This window comes from Natrix helvetica (genome assembly GCF_964273705.1).
Source record: "Natrix helvetica genome assembly, chromosome: 6".
NCBI classification, from domain to species: Eukaryota; Metazoa; Chordata; class Lepidosauria; order Squamata; family Natricidae; genus Natrix; species Natrix helvetica.
In genome coordinates this window covers 73380641-73399337 of record NC_138553.1, presented here as the reverse complement: position 1 = coordinate 73399337, position 18697 = coordinate 73380641, and the positions used below count along the sequence as shown (strand labels likewise).

Genomic DNA, 18697 nt, shown 5'->3' with positions numbered 1-18697 from the left:
ATCTCAGATAATCTATTTGATTGCCTTCAATTTAGCAGCACTGATACTAGCATGGAAGGAACATAACCGCTGTATCATTTAAAAGGGGGTGAGGGAATTCACATCTCTAAACCAGAATCCCAAGTCATTTGGTTAATGATGCTTAGAAAATGCAAAACATTATAATAATTACACATTTGGCTTGATGGACATGCTTCCTTGGTAAATTTTAAAACCGATCATTTCTCCCAGAGCTCAGCATCAAGATACTGTTCAGACAGCAGATGGGGATTTCTTTCCTCTCAGGAGTTACAATTTACCCTTTGACAGAGGGAAAACACCACTACTGGAGATATTTTTGTGGAAACATTAAAAAAAATATTTTAAACACCCAGAACATTTCACAACAAGCAGGAAAGATAGAAAGGATAGAGGGAGGACAAAGCAGGAAAACTTTAGAAGAGTTCAGATGCCCAGTCCAGCAAAACATGAAGGTACACAGCAGGGGTGGGCTACTGTGAGTCCACACGGGCTCGGGTGATCCTCTAGCTAAGGATCTCCCCAGTTCGGTGAACCCACAAATCCTACCCCTTGCTGGCCCCGCCCACCCTACCCCTCTCCTCCCAGGAGTCTCCCGCAGCCTGTTTGGGATGCCAGGTAAGTACAGGGCCTGCGTGGAGGCTAGGCGAGGGTGAAAAACGGGCCTCCCAGAAGTTCGTTTCTGGCATCTGGAGGGCCTCCGGAGCCTGGGGGAGGCCATTTTCGCCCTCCCGGAGATTCAAAGAAAGCCTCCGGAGCCTGGGGAGGGCAAAAAACGGGCCTCCCAGAAGTTCTGGAAGTCCAGAAATGAGCTTGTTCTGACCTCCAGAGGGCCTCTGGAGCCTGGAGGGGGGGCATTTTCACCCTCCCGGAGACTCAAAGAAAGCCTCCGGAGCCTGGGGAGAGCAAAAGCCTCTGGAGCCTGTGGTGCAGGAGGCCAGCTAGGCCACACCCACCATGCCACTCCCACCCAGCAACCAGGCAGAGAATCCATTGCTAACATTTTTGAAGCCCACCCCTGATACGCAGCCCAAGAGGGAAAGTGTCACAGTTTGAAGGGGAAGTGTCACAGATGCCATTGTGCTGCTTCCTTCGCATGACATCAACAACGGCAGGAGAGGGAGAGATTGAAATGTGGTTGGGTTTGAAGGAGAGCCTGCCCTGACTATGAGGAGCACCAGTCAAGCACAAGCTCAGCAAAAGGAATGTGGGGATGGGAAAGGCTCTGTTTCCAAAACAACCTGAGAACTTTTAATTGAACATTGACTGATAATGGGGATGGATGGCTAGGGGGAAAAGGAAGGTGAATTCCATCCCTTTTTTTTTTTGTGCCAAGCCAACAGATTCTGCCTGCTCTAATCTGTAACCGCTTTGTTCTCAATTTCCATTTCTTGGGGAGGGAAATGAACCGGGAGTCCTTTTTTGCTAATTAAATTAAATGGGATGGATGGCAGAAGAGCAAGGAATGTGGGCATGACCAAAGCCGGTGCAAAGGTTAAAGAGAAGGGATAAGCAAGAAAAGGTGCATAGTTTGGACAGAACAGTGGACAGACATGAAAGAATGAAGACTAAATCATGGGAAAGGTGAGAGAAAACGTTTCCAAGTAGCTAGGAAAGATTTTGCAGAAGGCATTCTACACTAAACATCTTGGAAATGGAAGATATTGATAGAAGGTTCAAATATATGTTAACTGAAGAATTTTAACTCTGTTAAGACCCATGAACACAATGTATAGGCTGAAGCAATCTTAAGTAGAATGTGATTGCACATTTTATTTGCAGTTTATTTGCTCTTCATTTGCTTTCCTCAATATATTTCCCATTTTACTTGCACCATGGGGGAAAAGTTTATGTTCAACTGTTCTGGGTTTTTTTACACAAATCTTCCGGTCTGTTAAAATGTTTTTCCCCCCCTCTTCCACTGTGGGCAGATATGGGAATCTTCACTCAAGTGAAATGTTCCTGTCCCCCGCCCCCACCCCCAAATTTAGGATGACATATAATATTCATAGGTAATTTCTCTTAGAAATACAAGACTGATCTCTTATTCTGGTCTCTTCACCTGCTGTTTTTGACAGATATAGATGAATGCCTGATGAACAACGGTGGCTGTGATCACTTCTGCAGGAACACAGTGGGAAGCTTTGAATGCAGCTGCCAAAAGGGCTACAAATTACTAACGAATGAACGGACCTGCCAAGGTAATTGCTTAAATTAAATTTCAATTCCTCTCTTCTTACTTAGGGAGGGCAATGAGTGCCCATCAAAATGTTCCTGGGTATTGTTTTTCATTCCTTGAATCAAGATCACGTGAAGTGTTAATACCACTTTATAATGCCTTGGTAAGGCCACACTTGGAATACTGCATTCAGTTTTGGTCACCACGATGTAGAAAAGATGTGGAGACTCTAGAAAGAGTGCAGAGAAGAGCAACCATGATGATTAGGGGACTGGAGACTAAAACATATGAAGAACGGTTGCAGGAACTGGGTATGTCTAGTTTAATGAAAAGTAGGACTAGGGGAGACATGATAGCAGTGTTTCAATATCTCAGGGGTTGCCACAAAGAAGAGGGAGTCAAACTATTTTCCAAGGCACCTGAGGATAGAACAAGAAGCAATGGGTGGAAACTAATCAAGGAGATAAGCAATTTTGAACTGAGGAGAAACTTCCTGACAGTTAGAACAATTAATCAGTGGAACAGAAGTTGCCTCCAGAAGTTGTGAATGCCCCAACACTGGAAGTCTTTAAGAAGATGTTCGATAGTCGTTTGTCTGAAACGGTATAGGGTTTCCTGCCTAGGCAGGGGGTTGGACTAGAAGACCTCCAAAGTCCCTTCCAACTCTGCTATTATATAGAAGTGAAATGTCTTCAAAGAAAAACCAGAAAGTCCAGTTGCCTCTTGAAGAAAAGAAAACCAAGCACCTTTGGGATAATCTTGACCTGGATGACTGAGAATCTCCATGGAGGAAATTAAATTGTACTTATTGTTATGAAAGAAACTTGCTAAAGTTCTGGAGGATTTTCCCTTTGAAACTCATATGATCAGAAAATTAGTTCCAGGATTTTTTTTTAAGGGCTTAAAGAAGAATTCTAAAAAGTTGGGAAACACATACATACATACATACATACATACATACATACATACATACATGGGAAACAAATACTGGGGGGAGGGGGGGAAGACACCCATAACAGCCCTTGGGGGGGTCTTCTGTTACGATACAGCCTATTGTGCTTTAAAATGGCTTTTCCTGTACTGCCGTAAAATGGCTTCTACTGTACAGCGCAGTGGGTTTAAGTTTAAGTTTATTAGATTTATTAGATTTATAGACTGCCCCCTCTCCCCGAGTAACGGCTTCACAGTACTCCACAAGGGGAGGGGGGAAATCCAACATTAGAAATTACGTTTGGTCCGGACCTTTTACCCCTATAAATAAATAAATACCCGGGCAACACCCAGTTGTAAGCTAGTATGTGTGATAAAAAAGAAAACAACAAGAATCAATAGACCTAAGATGCTGGCTCTGAAACTCGGCTCCTATTTTAAAACACAGAGAAGCCTATGAGAAGTGACCAATGATTTTATTTTTTCGTCTGATTTGTTTGAAATATCTCTTCATGCAGAAAATATTTCTTTCCTTCTCCAAAAGGACTTTCATGCCTAAAATAGGAAAGTGTCGTGAAGATTTTTATCATGTTCACTGTATCTAAGAACAGGCAGTTGTTCAAAGAGTCAGGTCATCCTGCTAAGACTCCAGAGGGGAGCAAAGCGCAGGAAAAGAGCCCATTCTGAGCTCACTCCCCTTCTTTGGAAGTGCCCTCATCTGGCCCTTAGAGTTTGGCTGGGGAAAGAACAATAATTTGTCATTATTACAATATGCTGTGTTGATGAATAACAAATGTTATTCTTGCTGTGGGATATATGCTTAGCGTTGACTGATCAAAACTGTGATTTATGGATTTAGTCTTGTCATGATTTCCAGAAGGATAATTGGTGAGCAAGGGAGGGAAGGAGGGAAGAAGGAAGGCTGATAGAGATCAAGCAATCAGTAAAGTATAAATCACCATATTTCCTTTCTTCCTTTACTGGCAAAATGTGCTGTTATTTGTTTTCAGTAGAAGAAGCAAGAGTGCTTTGAGGTTACTAGTCAAGACTTAGGCTTTTTTAACAAGGTTTTTGTTTTTCAAATACTGTGTTTCCCTGAAAATACAACCTGTCCTGAAACTAATGCCTTGCCATATTTTTCACGTGGGCAAAAATATAAGCCCACCCCCGAAAATAAGCCCCCTGGACAAACACCCCCCCTCTGGCCAGGCAGAGCACTGCTCATTGACCTAGCGGTATCCTGAAGGCACCAAGCCGCAGGAGCCGTGTTCACGTTGCTTGACGCCTTTGGGATACAGCTAGGTTGGGGAGTGGCGTTCTGCCTGGCCAAAGGGGGAGTTGCTGATCCCTTGCGAGTGGGCTCCCGAAGAACCGGGCACAGCCTCAGGGGCGAAGGAGCCATGAGGTGACCATGCTCACAAGCAGCTGCCCGGCAAACCCCCTCTCCAGCCAGGCAGAGCGCCATTCACTGACCTAGGGGGTATCCCTAAGGCGCCAAGCCATGTGGCACTCTGCTCGCGCCCCAGCTCCCGCGGCTTGGCACATTAGGGATACTCCCTAGGTCAGTGCATGGAGCTCTGCCTGGCTGGAGAGGGGGGTTGCGCAAACGCCTGTTCCGCCCCCAGCAAGCATGCCTCCCAGCCTCAACATACCCTGGCCCAGCTCTCCCTGCAGGGCCAGGGCGGCGGCGCCGCCACGGCCGAGCTCCGAGCATAACTTCTCTGGCTTCCAAACTCCAAAACTCGGCAGTGGCCACTCTAGGAGTGCGCTCTATGGTTGTGGGCTGGCTGCTGGAAGACTCTCTGTCCAGAAGACTCTCTGTCCTAACCTGGCCATGACCCCTCCGGCCCCCAGCCCCAAAGTCAAACACAATCCTGATGCAGCCCTCAATGAAATCAAGTTTGACACTTGATCTAGTGGGTGATTAAGAGTGATACAGGCTAATTTAAGCCTCACAACTTCTTTTCATTCTGACTTTTGAAGGGGAGATGAGAAACAGTTAACAATTCAGCAGAGAGAAGGCTCCGCTTCTCACTAGAAAACTTTTCTACATTTTATTTTTATTACAAGGCGAATGAATTATTCCTCCTTGAACTTTCAACCAGAAATGAGGACCTTCATGTCTTCTAGTTGTGTGTGAAAACGTTTTGAGATCTTATTAGCGAAAATATGTCTGCATGAAGATGTAGAATTTGCAGAAAGAAGAATGACTGAACGTACCTCTTTCACTTAGGTGGAAATGTGATGAAAGAGGAGGGCATCCAGTGGGCAGCACTCAAAAGATTGCACAGGATGCTTTTACAAAAATAGGGGAGAAGGTTTACATCCAAACACAAAAACATGTTGAAGACTCATTTTATTTAAACTCACACAAACCCTCTTGTTTGAACAAAAAAAAAATAGTGACTGGATTCGGAGTATATCTACTAGAACACAGGGTGTGATATGCTCCAGAAGTTGAACTATCTGCTTCACTCTATTCCTAAGAAAGGCAAAGGAAGACCACAGAAACTCCTGGTTCAAGATAACGTTTGAAAAGTTTCTGTCAAAAAAAGATTGTGAATTCTGTATTTGAAAGAAGGATTCCAAATTGACATAAAGCATTCTTTTCATCTTTGTTATCTTTAAGAACATACAACACAGATGACGTTTCATAACATAAGGTGACTTATATTTATTTTATCGTCATATATCCCCATAGCTATGAATTACTTCACATGAAGGAAGACTGAGTAAGAAAATAGTGACATTTGTACAGTTGCCATGCTTCTCTCTGATTTCTCAGGATTTTGGTTTTAAGTGATGCAAACAAGCCATTTCTGTTAGTGTGTTCTAGCATCTTCATCTATCTATCCTTCTTTCTTTCTTTTAAAATTTATATTAAAAAGGCTGTATGTATGTGTGTATGTATGTATGTTCCAGCATAACTTTGGAGCGCCTTGAGCAATTTCAACCAGACTTGGTACACAGATGACTTACCCTCTGGAAACAAATACGGGGGGAGAGGGGGGGAAGACACCCCTGGTGTGTGTGTGTGTGTGTGTGTGTGTGTATGTCTGTGTTTGTGTGTTCCAGCATAACTCTGGAACGCCTGGCCCATTAAGGAAAGTGAGTATGGCATCCTAGAGCAGCAATTGTTTGTGATGTCAGTTCTTTCGCAGCTTCCTCTGGAAAGCCAGGTGTGACATTCACCTCCCAGTGGACCAATGGGGAAGCGCCTCATGGATTTGGTGCAAATGCCAGGATCATAGACAGGGCAGGAAAGAGGAGTGCACGGGAGGGGGAAGGAGTGGGCAGGGATGATGGTCATGGCAGTAGGGGGAAGAAAGTCCCCTCTCAATGGCTCCCTGTCAGACAAACGCTTCGACATCTGTAAATACGTGGGCAACGCCGGGTTATCAACTAGTTGCTGATAAAGAGAGTAGAGATAGTTTAGTCCTCATAAGAAAGATTCTCATTAGAGAGAAAGATGAGGCTGAAGATGACTTTAGAGGGGGGGGGGGTTCTTAAGAAATCAACAGAAACTGAGAAGAAGAAAGAAGGAGAACTGGAATGTAATGGTTTCAACTAAAATGGACTTAGATAGCTTTAGTGTTAAAGATCTGTGGTTTTAATTTACAAAAGCAGAGTGGCCTGGAGAACTTGCGTTGGATTGAGGAATGTTTATAATTATGAAGGTTGCTCTGTTATCTAGTTTGCATAATGAAACATCTGCAAGAAAACAACCAAGTTCAGAGGCTACCAAAGCCCTCTCATTTCAGCAAATACATCAAAGATGCTAATGGACAGGTGTCATATTGTCTAATGGGTCTCCAACCCATCAGGCAATAACCATGTGTTGTGCTTAATCCAACTTCAATGGTTACTTTATTATCTTCACAACTAATTGGTAAGACCAGGGGTGGGTTCCAGCTTCTATTACTGCCTGTTTGCTCAATGCAGACTGTGCTCGCATGCACAGTAGTAAAAAATGCTTCTGTGCATGCGCAGAAGCAAAAAACAAGATGACGGCACCTACGGCGCCACCAATAGAACTGGTTCAGGGGTGTGGTGGGATGCCTACTTGGCCAAACCAGGCCAAACCGGTAGAAACCCACCTCTGGGAAAGACACTGACTGGGTCTTCCTCATCTAGGGCTAATGCTTTGCCTATTGCAATAAATTGAACTGCTCATGAAGCTAGAATAAAACACCCCTTCCCAAAATTTCTTGAATATTAAAATGTACCAAAATGCATTGAAGGGAATATTGGTGCACAGTCAGATCAATTAGATAGATTCTCTTCAATGATGTGATAACTGGTTTTTTTTTTGGAACAAATGATACTTATACTATAATGATACTTAACAATTTACCTCCTATGCTAACACTGTTTTGCTGGAAGCTTTTTTGCAAATAACTAATAAAAACAATAGCAAGCTTGTATCAAGAAGAATATAAAATTACTTTGAGAACAATAATTTAATTACTGCCAGGCAGTGTTAATGAAATTCATGCTGTAATTTCCTAATGTTACTTATTTGTGCTGTTAAATCTAACCAAGAATGTGTAAAGAGAGAATAATCACAAATGAGTGAGGCAGTTTTGCAAATATGGGAAAATGATATAACAAAGACAGAAGATTCACCTTCATGATTTGGGAAATACAGAGAAGTCCAGTTTCAGAAAGCTGCTGGCGAAATTCAAATCTAATGCCAAAAAAACCGAGCTGTTTCCCAGCCTTAACGTTACTACAAATTCACATACATCTCAAGTTCCAGCAAAGGGAACAGATGTAAAGCCCTAAGCATTTCATGTAAAGAATGCAAGCGAATAGGGAGACTCGTTAAGCAAACAAGCAGAATTCCAGAAGGCAATCACGTTGAAGAGCCAGATAAATTCATAGCAATTCGGCTAGAGAAATATAAGATCGTCCATTCTTTTTCTAAGAATATAATTTAGGAATTTAATGCACACTCTCTGGCCACACCCAGCCCCCCCCCCCAGGTCAAACACAACCCTTTTGCGGCCCTCAATGAAATCGAGTTTGACACCCCTAGTCTAAAAGCTTTAATAGAACCTGTCTCAAACAAAGGTTAGACTAGATGATTTCTTAGATTCCATGAAACTACAATTTACCTTCATGCAATAATATTTATGTATCAGTGGTAGGATTCAAAAGATTTTACCACCGCTTCTGTGGGCGTGGCTTGGTGGGCATGGCAGGGGAAGGATACTGTAAAATCTCCATTCCCACCCCACTCCAGGGGAAGGATACTGTAAAATCTCCATTCCTTCCCCACTCCAAGGAAAGGATATTTTAAAATCCCCATTCCTTCCCTACTCCAGGTGAAGGTTACTGCAAAATCCCCAATTCCTCCCAATCACCTGGGACTCGGGAGGCAGAGAATAGATGGGGCCAGGGCCAGTCAGAGGTGATATTTACCGGTTCTCCAAACTACTCAAAATGTTCGCTACTGGTTCTCCAGAACTGGTCAGAACCTGCTGAATACCACCTCTGGTGTGTGTGTGTGTGTTTGTGTGTGTGTGTGTGTGTGTGTGTGTGTTGTATTTGTGCTGATAAATAAATAAATATTAAAAAGGCAACATTAAAAATATGGTTTTCTGCCTGGATGGTCTCCTGCAGTGAGCCGATAGACAGAAAGGGGGAGTAGTGAGTTCCCTCCCATATTTGGCCATACCAGGGGTTGTAACACAAATAAATAAATACATACATACATACCGTATGTATGTACATATGTAAAGTATGTATGTAAAAATATGGCCACCAATTTTAAGCAACTCTGGATGCTTACAACAAATATTTGAGCTTCACCTCTTTTCACTATAGCCATATACTTTCTATATTAGAAAAGACATGTTGCTCAGTTTCATTTTGCTCCAAATAAGTGAAAAACTACAAGCAAAAGTACAGCTGCCCAACATTAGTCTGAGGAGTTGTGTGAAGCGCATCCTCTCATCCTCCTTGCAACCTTTGCTTGCCAATACTGAATAGGATTAAGAATTAGAGGATATACTGAGACTTTTTAAAGCCCAGTTCCTGCATCAATCAAACAAATGGTTGAAAATGAGAGGCTGGTTAAGAGAATGAGTCCTGGATAAATTCTGGAGTTCTTTCTTTATCTCATAATATGTTTCTTTTCTGTAGACTTAAGGTAGGGAAATACCTTTCTCTTTTCTATACAAAGTGTTGAATTCCACAACAGACTGGGGAGTCTAGAGAGAAAGATTGCAGAAAATGTGGAGGCTTAACTACAGCCTAGCAGCAGGTTTTACTAAAACTCAAAAGAGTTTATAAAGTTGTAGGCATCTAAAGCCTAAAAGAAAGGGAAATAAAGCCAGGATTACCTAGAAAAGGATTGCTTTGGAGTACATAAAATGGCTCTAATTGTTTTTAAGTTGTTCTCCCTTAATATTCTCAGGATCATAAGAAGATAATACACAAGGGCTATGTGGACACCAAAACCAAAGGAACAAGAGAATTTGGGGGGAGGGTATAATTTTAATCCCAAAATGCCCTTGTTTAAGACCCACAGTAATCCCCTCCTCCCATCAGCTCTGTTGTGCAAATAAGACTGAGAGAGGGCTGACTTTCAAGATCAGAAAAAAGTCACAGGGTAGCCACACAAAAATGAGCCTCTCTAGGAACTCCATTTGTCTTCCCATGGTGCAGCAGAGATATAAGAATTGGATGGGGTAGGAAGGGTGACGTAAAATCTTGTCAGTTCCAACTGGAGTAGCTCTGACTTTAAATAAGCCACCACAGAATTTTGAAAAATATCCATTAGAAAGACAGAAAAAACTCATCTGAATGGGGATTCATACAGGCATGGATGCCCTGTGTATATATTTACGGATGGCTTCTCAAAGAAACAGTTAATAATCAATTCTTCTCATATGTTTGTAATGATGATTTAATAGCTGACCAGCTGCTGTAATGCTGCAATACTGAAATGATGCAATGAAGAGGAATGAGTCAGCAGTGTTATTTGACTGTTACCACTTTAAGAGTCGGTATTATAAGAGAGGCCCTATTGGGGCTTATATCTCTCTGTGTGTGTGCTTCCGTGCTGTAATTGCTGATTGATTGTTTAACCTTTGCCTAGTACATGTATGTATATGCTTTGTAGATATAAACCACTATTTATTATTACAAATCTCTGTCTGATGTATTTGTTCCTGGGTAGTCTCACATCGTTACACTGTACGCACATTGACAATGTTTTGGGCATACTGTTTAGAAATAGAGATTAAATTATTATTAGCATCAGGCTATCTTTCAATGCACCTGACATTTGGGGGAATGAAAGTGATACAGATAGTTAGCCAGTGAAACAAGTCTTGTTGGGGTGACTAAGACAGGTGAGTAAAACCAGGGTTGTCTTCTTTTTTTTTCCTCACTACATTTACGGAAAGTCATCTAAAGATAGGCACATTTAAGGATAATGAGAAAAGAAAAGTGCCAAGAAATCATTTTCCCCTATTTTCTTCAATCTGAGAGTCACAAAACAGAGATTTGGAGACTATGAGTCAGTACCATCCTTAGGTTGCTCATCCATGGCTTCATCTATTTTTATAAACTTCAAATCAGAATCAAAGATTTCTTTTTCATAGTCTCAAATGGCACTTTCTTTGCTCAGAACTTTTCAGTGCAAATTGAAAAGTTCCTCCCAAAGTGACTATGGAATCTTCCCCAAAAGGGATCTGCACATAGTAATATATCCAAATTATCTGTTGCTTTAAGTATCTCAAGAATGAGTATGGGTGTGAAACATTTGGAGTACTTAGAAAAAGAACATTATATACAACTATAAGCAGCATGGATTTTCATACGTGTAACTATTAGGGAGGGCTATTTAAATAAATTTAATGAAACTGAAATCCCAGATTGCAAAGTTAATTTTCTGGTGTGATACGAGATAGAGATTCAGTGGTGACTCTCTGTGGTCAAAATGAACACTACAGCTGAATATTACATTTCAACTTAAGTGACGTTTTAATGGGAATAATTTCTGGAAAAGAAAATACAGAAATGTATGCCATTGATTGCATGTGGACAATTTGTTCCACAAGGAAGACACAAAGAAAATCAATGCTTGTATATTTTGTTCATAACTTGACAGCTGTTAACCATGATTTATGACAGGATGTTAAGAAACATGGATATTTTCAATATATCTGTTGGTTAAATTTACAATTTCTTACACTACTTCCTCTTTCCCTTCTTTCAAATCAAGATATAGACGAATGTTCATTTGAAAGGACCTGTGACCATACCTGCATCAACTATCCTGGAAGTTTTGAATGCTTGTGTCACAAGGGTTATACGTTATATGGAATGACACATTGTGGAGGTTGGAAGATTGACTCTTTTTTATTCTTTTTGTATGACATTTTTTCATAAAGCAATGTTGACAAAATTGCATTAACAACAGGGCAGATTTTGAAGTAGGCAAAGAATCTTAAAAACACAGCAGATTTTATTTATTTGCTAGGCCCATTTATTGAATACTTAAATGCGTAGACCTCTCAACTTAAACTGCCCTCCTCTTCTGTAGGAGTGATCGGATTGCACCTCCAACTCCCAAAACATGCTGGAAAAGCCAAAAGCCTTCAGTTTTCTTGTGTTTTTTTAAACTCAGGAGGGTAACACCCAGCCTGATTTCCAGAATGACAGTATTCCAGAAGGAGATAGCAACTGAGAAGTCCTTATCTGTGACTCTGCAGAAGACATTCCCTCTATTGTAGAGAATTACAATATAAAGAATTTAATTCTTTAGGGGGACATATGATCTAAAGTAGTTTCAAACTAGTCTAAATTGCCATAGAGAAAACCTGTAAATATTAATTAAATCAGGGATCCTCAACCCTCTGGCACTGGCACTGGTCCATGGCACACCAAAAACTGGGCTGCGCAAACAAGCAATGCCCCATTCATGGGATACAGGCATGGGAAACCACACTCCCTCTGGTCCCTCTCTCCAAGGAACCGGTCCCTGATCCCCAAAAGATTGGGGGCTGCTGAACTGAATGATGAAATAGTTATTGGCAAAGCGGAGGATAGCATAGCATGGGAGTCATCTGTAAAGAAATAATGACAACTATTAAACTGAACGGCAGCTAGTCATTTGTTTTGCTGAAGTGAAAGTTTCCAAATTATCTTTGCAATTTTCTTGACAATGATATAGAAGTGCTTGGCTATCTTCTATGGCAGTGACGGTGAAGGTGAACCTATGGCAGGTGTGCCAGAGGTGACATGCAGAGCGCTCTCTCTGGGCATGTGCGCCATTGCCAGCTGCTCTTCTGGTTTTGGCACTCCCACGCACTGGGCAGCTGCTCTTCTGGTTTCCGGCACTTGGTGCCGAAAAGGTTCACCAACACTGTTTTATGGTGAGAGTTTTGAGGTGTTTTTAGTCTAACGTTGCTCACACTTGGCACTTTTGAAGATATGTGGACTTCAACTCCCAGAATTCCCCAACCAGCATGCTGTTCTGGGAATTGACGTCGAAACATTTTCAAGCTGCCAAAATTGAGAAACACCGGTATAGTCTACACGCTTTCCATAATTTCCAGGTTGTTTGGCACCCAAATACTAATTTTGCAGATTGTGATTGGTTGTTTTTTTTTAGAAACAATGGACATTGATACGAAATATTGCATTTAGTATTATTAAATATTAGAATACAATGTAGTACTTCTTAAATATTGTTAAGCGAATGAAAACAAACCCTTACAAGGCAATGCTATTTAATTTAAATATATTTTCAGATGTAGATGAATGTAGCATCAACCATGGAAGCTGTGATTATGGATGCCTTAATACTGTGGGAACTTATGAATGTTTATGTCCACCTGGACGAAAATTACATTGGAATAAAAAAGATTGTGTTGGTAAGTAACAGGGTCTTATTTTCTTTAGACCCACCAAATGTTGCTTGGGCCTTATTATTGGAGGGGGGGGCTTATTGGTTTAGGGTTGCCAGGTGGCTGCTCTCTTACGAATGGGTGCCCGAAGAGACAGGCACAGCCTCAGGGGCAAATGGCTGTGTTGCGCAGGAAGGCATACAAGCTGGGGGCAGAACAAGTGCTCGCGTAACCTCTCTTTCCAGCCGGGCAGAGTGCCATGCGGCTTAGCGTCTTTAGGATATTATTGGGTTGATGAGTTGCGCTCTGCCCAGCTGGAAAGGGGTGTTGCCAGGCGGCTGCTCATGAGAGCAGCTGCCCGGCAACCCCTGGCTCCAGCTGGGCACAGCGCCACCAACCAACCTAGCAGTATCCCAAAGGCGTCAAGCAATGTAAGCGTCTTTGCCCCCCTCCCTCCCAGCTCCTGCGGCTTTGCGCCTAAGGGATATCGCTAGGTTGGTGAGTGGCGCTCTGCCTGGCTGGAGGGGGGGGTTGTCCAGGGAGTTTATTATTGGGGGGGGTGTATATTTCTGCCCACAGGAAAAATATGGCATGGCCTTATTATCCGGACATGTCATAATTTCAGAGAAACACAGAGAAAATATATATACATACATACATACATATTTTATTTCATATATCTTTTCTATCCATTCTATATATAACAACCTTTATATACATTTAAATCATCTTATATCCATTTCCTACTATTTATTATCTACAGTCTATTTTGTATTTCTACCTTTTTATTCATTTTCCGGTTTTGTAATTGTTTTTTAATTTCTTGACCTTTCTTCTTTTCTTTATTGCTTTCCTACTTTTTTTCCTTTTCCCTCTAGCCAATTATACCAAAAGTCCCATATTGAGTAATATTCCGATTCTTCTTTATCTTTTAATTCCATCGTAAGCCTATCCACCTTGGCACATTCCAGCATTTTTTTTATTACATTTTCTTCTGTTGGTATGTATTTATTTTTCCAATTCTGTGTGCACTTATCTTTCATTCTGGCTACATAAATACATCTTAGAAACGTGTTTAAAAGGAATCCCATGAACTAGAACCAGGGGTGTCAAACTGGCGGCCCGTGGACTGGATGCATCACATGCAGGCCATGCCCGCCCCAGCTCCATGAAGTCAAAAAAACATCGTGATACACGTCACATGACATCAATGTGGCATGGCGTGTTTGACACTCGTGAACTAGACCATTGGATTTTTTTTTAAAATTTACATTTAGGGTTATGCTCATAGGACGTATTCAATTTGTTTCAGCCTGGCTCACCTGCTTGCTCTGCTACCCCCCATTGGAAGTAAAGTGAAGTAAAGATCCATCCTTCAGTCATCTGAATTAGTCACTTCCTTCCTGCTTTTTTCTTCCTCAGAGATGGTGAAATGTTTGCCTGGTGCCAATCCTGTTCCCAAAGCTCAGTTGCTCTGTAGCAAATCAGGAGGAATTGAGAACTGTTTCTTATTCTGCCCTTCCAACACCCTTTTCGTTCCAGGTGGGTATCTAAAAGCATTTTTCCCCTGGTCCATAAAATAAGTTGCACAGAGGTATTTTCAAGGTATAGCAATAGCACTTAGACTTATTATACCACTTCGCAGTGCTTTTACAGCCCTCTCTAAGCACTTGACAGAGTCAGCCTATGGCCCCCAACAATCTGGGTCCTCATTTTACTCACCTTGGAAGGATGGAAGAAGGCTGAGTCAACCTCTGTTCCAGAAATCATAGACAAAAGCATCCCAACTAGCAGCTGGTAGCAACCCATACTAGGGCTATCTTGGAATGCATGTGTAAAGTGCTCGTGCAAAGCGCTTGACTTTAGCCCAATCCTGGGACAGAAGTTTCTTCATAGGCTGATTAACATTTTGGTGGGAGGCGAAGGAAATAAAATCCCTGCTCTTAATTTGCTTTATAGTCTGTGAAGAAAAACAGTAGCATGGGCAGGGCAGGGCAGGGCAGGGCAGGGCAGGTGTGTGTGTGTGTGTGTGTGTGTGTGTGTGTGTGTGTGTGTGTGTGTGTGTGTGTGTGTGAGAACAGCAAATTTTTCTTCTGTCCCAGAACCCGTAGAAAGAATCCTTATGCAACTCTTAATCTAAGCTTTTCTCTGGCTTCATCCTATCCCAAAGCTAGCAGCTATGAGGGGAAAGTTATTTACAGATATAAATGACTCATTTCTTTGTGATTATCTTGGTCAAATAAATATGGGACAAAGCTGATTGGGACCATCTGGATGTCAAACCAGCTTTGTACCCAACTACTTGAATTAACTTGAATAGATTTTAACACTATTTTTTTATAAATCAGTGGAAGGATAAGAATATACTGAGATATATATTTCTCTTTTCATTTTTGCTCAGACTCGGAAAATAGCTATTCAGTAAGCTGTGGAGTGCCAGTGCAACAGGGCAAGTCACAACAAAAACACAACAGCACCCTTCCAGGTTGTATGGGTAAGAACACTCTCTGCAATTTGTTGACGTATTTACTTTAACACCTGCATCCTAATAATTTTGGTGAGTGAACCTGTTCTGTCTCCTGGATATATGATTTTAAAGGGAAGCTTCTTTAAGGAAATATAAAGTAATATACCATTGTAGTACTTCAAATCGGAAGAAGAAGAGAAATTCTCTAGAGCAGCGGTGTCAAACTCCCATCGTCACAGTGGTGTCATATGACATATCGGGCAGGAGTGGATTGCTGCCGGTATTACTGCTGGTTCGGTGCACGCACAAATTGTGTGTGTGTGTCCATTTGCACATAAATAGGTCTGCGCATGCGCAAAACATTAAAAAAATTGTGCAATGAAAATTGTTCTGTGCATGCGCAGAACCGAAAATCAAGATGGCGGTGCCATAGGAGAACCGGTTTGGGGGTGTGGCTGTCCTGGTTTGCTGCTGGTTCCAGCCGAAAAACCACTACCAGTTTGGCCAAACCAGTCCAAACCAGTAGGAACCCAGCACTGGTATCGGGACTATTTTCCCCTTCACGAAACTGGTGTGGGTATGGGCAGTGTTTGAAGCATCCAGCGCACAGGCTCGGAGTTTGACAGCCGTGCTCAAGAGAGCTGGTCACCTTGTATGAACTCCTTACAGCAGCTGCACATTTTCTCAAGATGATGGTGCGAGTGCCTGCAATGAAATTCAGTGGAAAAATGTGGGTTCACCCTTAGGTGGATCCCAGCATGTGCCAAAGCTGGGCACATTTTCCTTTCAACTTAAAACATTGCCCTATCCGGAAAGCACCTGAGGGGGGAGGGCTTCCCCAACAATTTCATCAACTTGCGCCCGGTTAATCTGTGGGATGTGCAGAGCCCTTGACGAGATTGCTCCAGCAAGGCCGTTGCACTGCCATCAACCCAGAAATTCCTAAGTTCCTGGGAACTGAAGGAAATAAAACGACTGAAAAGACCTGTAGAACATCAATCAGGGACGTGCGATCAGGGGAGGCAGGGGAGACAGAGCCTCACCGCTCTCATCATGGAAATAAAAAAAGGGAAAAGGCGCTGAGGAGCCTTCTGCACACGTAGTCCGGGAATGGGACCACGTGTGCAGGAGGCTCCTCTAGCCTCAGCCTCCCTCCTGCACACGTGGTCCCATTCCCCGCCTTCCTGAGTCAACATGAAGGGGACCGCAGCTCGCGTGGATGATGTCACCAGCCTCACCAGCCATAAACCTCACCGCACGTCACTGACATCAATAGTGGCAAATCAGATATGGACGCGAGTGAGCTCTGGTAAGAAGTCACGTTTAGCCTTGCATTGTGAAGGGAACATTCTTTTCCACCCTGACCACAATTGCAGGTCCTAATCTAGTGGCCTTGCTAAGAATTATTCAAACCCTTTGGTGGAAAGACAGATAGAATCCTGCCTACAGGCATACCAGATAAAATTTATTTAATAAATGTACCGTATTTTTCATTCCATAAGATGCACTTTTTTGTCTCCCAAAAGTGGCTGGGGTTGCTTCTGGATTCTCAGTTTTGGCTGGTATGCCAGTTACAACCCTCTTTGTAACTCATATCTGTGCATCTTATGGAGAAAATATTGCCAAATCCCTGCCCACCCGCTGGCCCCCACCCTTTGGCCGTTTTTGGCCTCCACATGTCCCTGTTTTTGGCCTCCGTGAAGGAGGGCAAAAATGGGACGTGCGGAGGGCAAAAATGGGGCATGGAGGCCAAAAATGGGACACACAGAGGTGGAAAATAGGACGCGCGGAGACCAAAAAACGAGATGCTCATATGCCAAAAATGGGAGTGCATTTTATGGTCAGGTGCGTCTTATGGAGCAAAAAATACGGTATATACCGCCGATCACACTTGCGTGACTCTGAGCAGTTTACAAATAAAATTTGTAGATTTCTTGGCAGAATGTTGCTCTGGGCTGGATGGCAGTTGGGTAGAGTCTCTGATCAGGGCCATGTGGCATCTGTGGAGGGACCTGGTTTTTTTTTTCTAGAGCTGGAGGAATTAGAAAGGTTTTCTTGAAAATTTGAATTCTGTCAGTTGTGGGCTAGATCCATGCTCCTGCTGGGTCCTTTGGGTGGCTAGGTGGGTGTGAGGAGGCAATCACTATTACTTTGAGAGAAGGGGTAGAGCTCTTCTAGAGGCCTTCTATATTTATAACTTTCATGTTTGCTCCAACATGCCGTACCCGAGGAAGATTGTTGAGAAAATATTGCAAAATCAGTTGCAGACAATCCTAGAGGAAATATGCTATCTGGATCATTTTGAGTCAGGATTCAGGCCCACTTATGGAACTAAAAGATTCTGTGACTTGGGTTTGCTTCTGAATTCTTAGTTTTGGCTGGTGTACCAGTTACAACCCTCTTTGTAACTCACACCATCATCTGATTTGACTGTTGCAACTTTTCCTACATAGGACTGTTTTTAGAGATGCCCCAGAAACTACAACTAATACTAATCAGAGCAGGGGTGGGTTCTGGCTTATTTTACTGCCGGTTCACTCAGGGACACTCTTCGGGCATGTGCATGCTTCATACGCGCTTCGGGTGGGCGGGTGCTTGATGCACGCTACGAGTGCATGCACAGAAGTAAAAAAAATGCTTCTGTGCATGTACAGAAGCAAAAAACAAGATGGCAGCACCTATTGCACCGCCTATAGAACTAATTCGGGCATGTGTCCGGCCGAGTTATAACCTACTTAGCCGAACCGGCCCGAACCAGTAGGAACCCACCTCTGAATCAGAGTCATGAAAACCTACAGGCAAGACAATTTCACTAATGTGGAATAACACCTATTTTGGAGGGCCTGAATTGGTTGCCAATAGACTTCTGCTCATTACCTTTGAAGCCCTATAGAAATCAGTACTAGGACATCTGCCCATCTAATCCAGTCCTTTAAAAAGGGCCTGTTGAAAACTCCTCCCCCATGAAGTTTATGTGATATGGGCTTATATAATAGACCGGGACAGTTCCCACTTTGTCTCCTCCTTGAAGGTACATGTAGCATCTATATTGTCAATATTCCAAAAGGAAGCCCAGGCTGTATTGCTTTGGTGAGCTTCAGTCCCTTGGAGTTCTGAGACATGGCATACTTCATCTATCTATGTGATACCTTGGGGTTCTTTGACTATGCATCTTATTTGGGGAACTGTTATATTCTGCCTGGATTCACTGGGATTAGGGCAGGGGTAGATTCCTGCTGC

The 18697-nt window shown here is 42.6% G+C and overlaps 1 protein-coding gene across 4 annotated transcripts in view; it reads left to right on the top strand.

Moving 5' to 3' along the window:
* The window catches only part of SCUBE1 (signal peptide, CUB domain and EGF like domain containing 1), a 177250-nt gene that overhangs the window by 137936 nt on the left and 20617 nt on the right, over positions 1 to 18697 (top strand). For all 4 annotated transcript variants that reach the window (XM_081957479.1, XM_081957478.1, XM_081957477.1 and 1 more), the window contains 5 exons: positions 2097 to 2219; positions 11364 to 11480; positions 12895 to 13017; positions 14413 to 14532; positions 15392 to 15484. In XM_081957479.1, coding sequence (XP_081813605.1) covers positions 2097 to 2219; positions 11364 to 11480; positions 12895 to 13017; positions 14413 to 14532; positions 15392 to 15484 — 576 coding nt within the window. The remainder of the gene's footprint in view (positions 1 to 2096; positions 2220 to 11363; positions 11481 to 12894; positions 13018 to 14412; positions 14533 to 15391; positions 15485 to 18697) is intronic.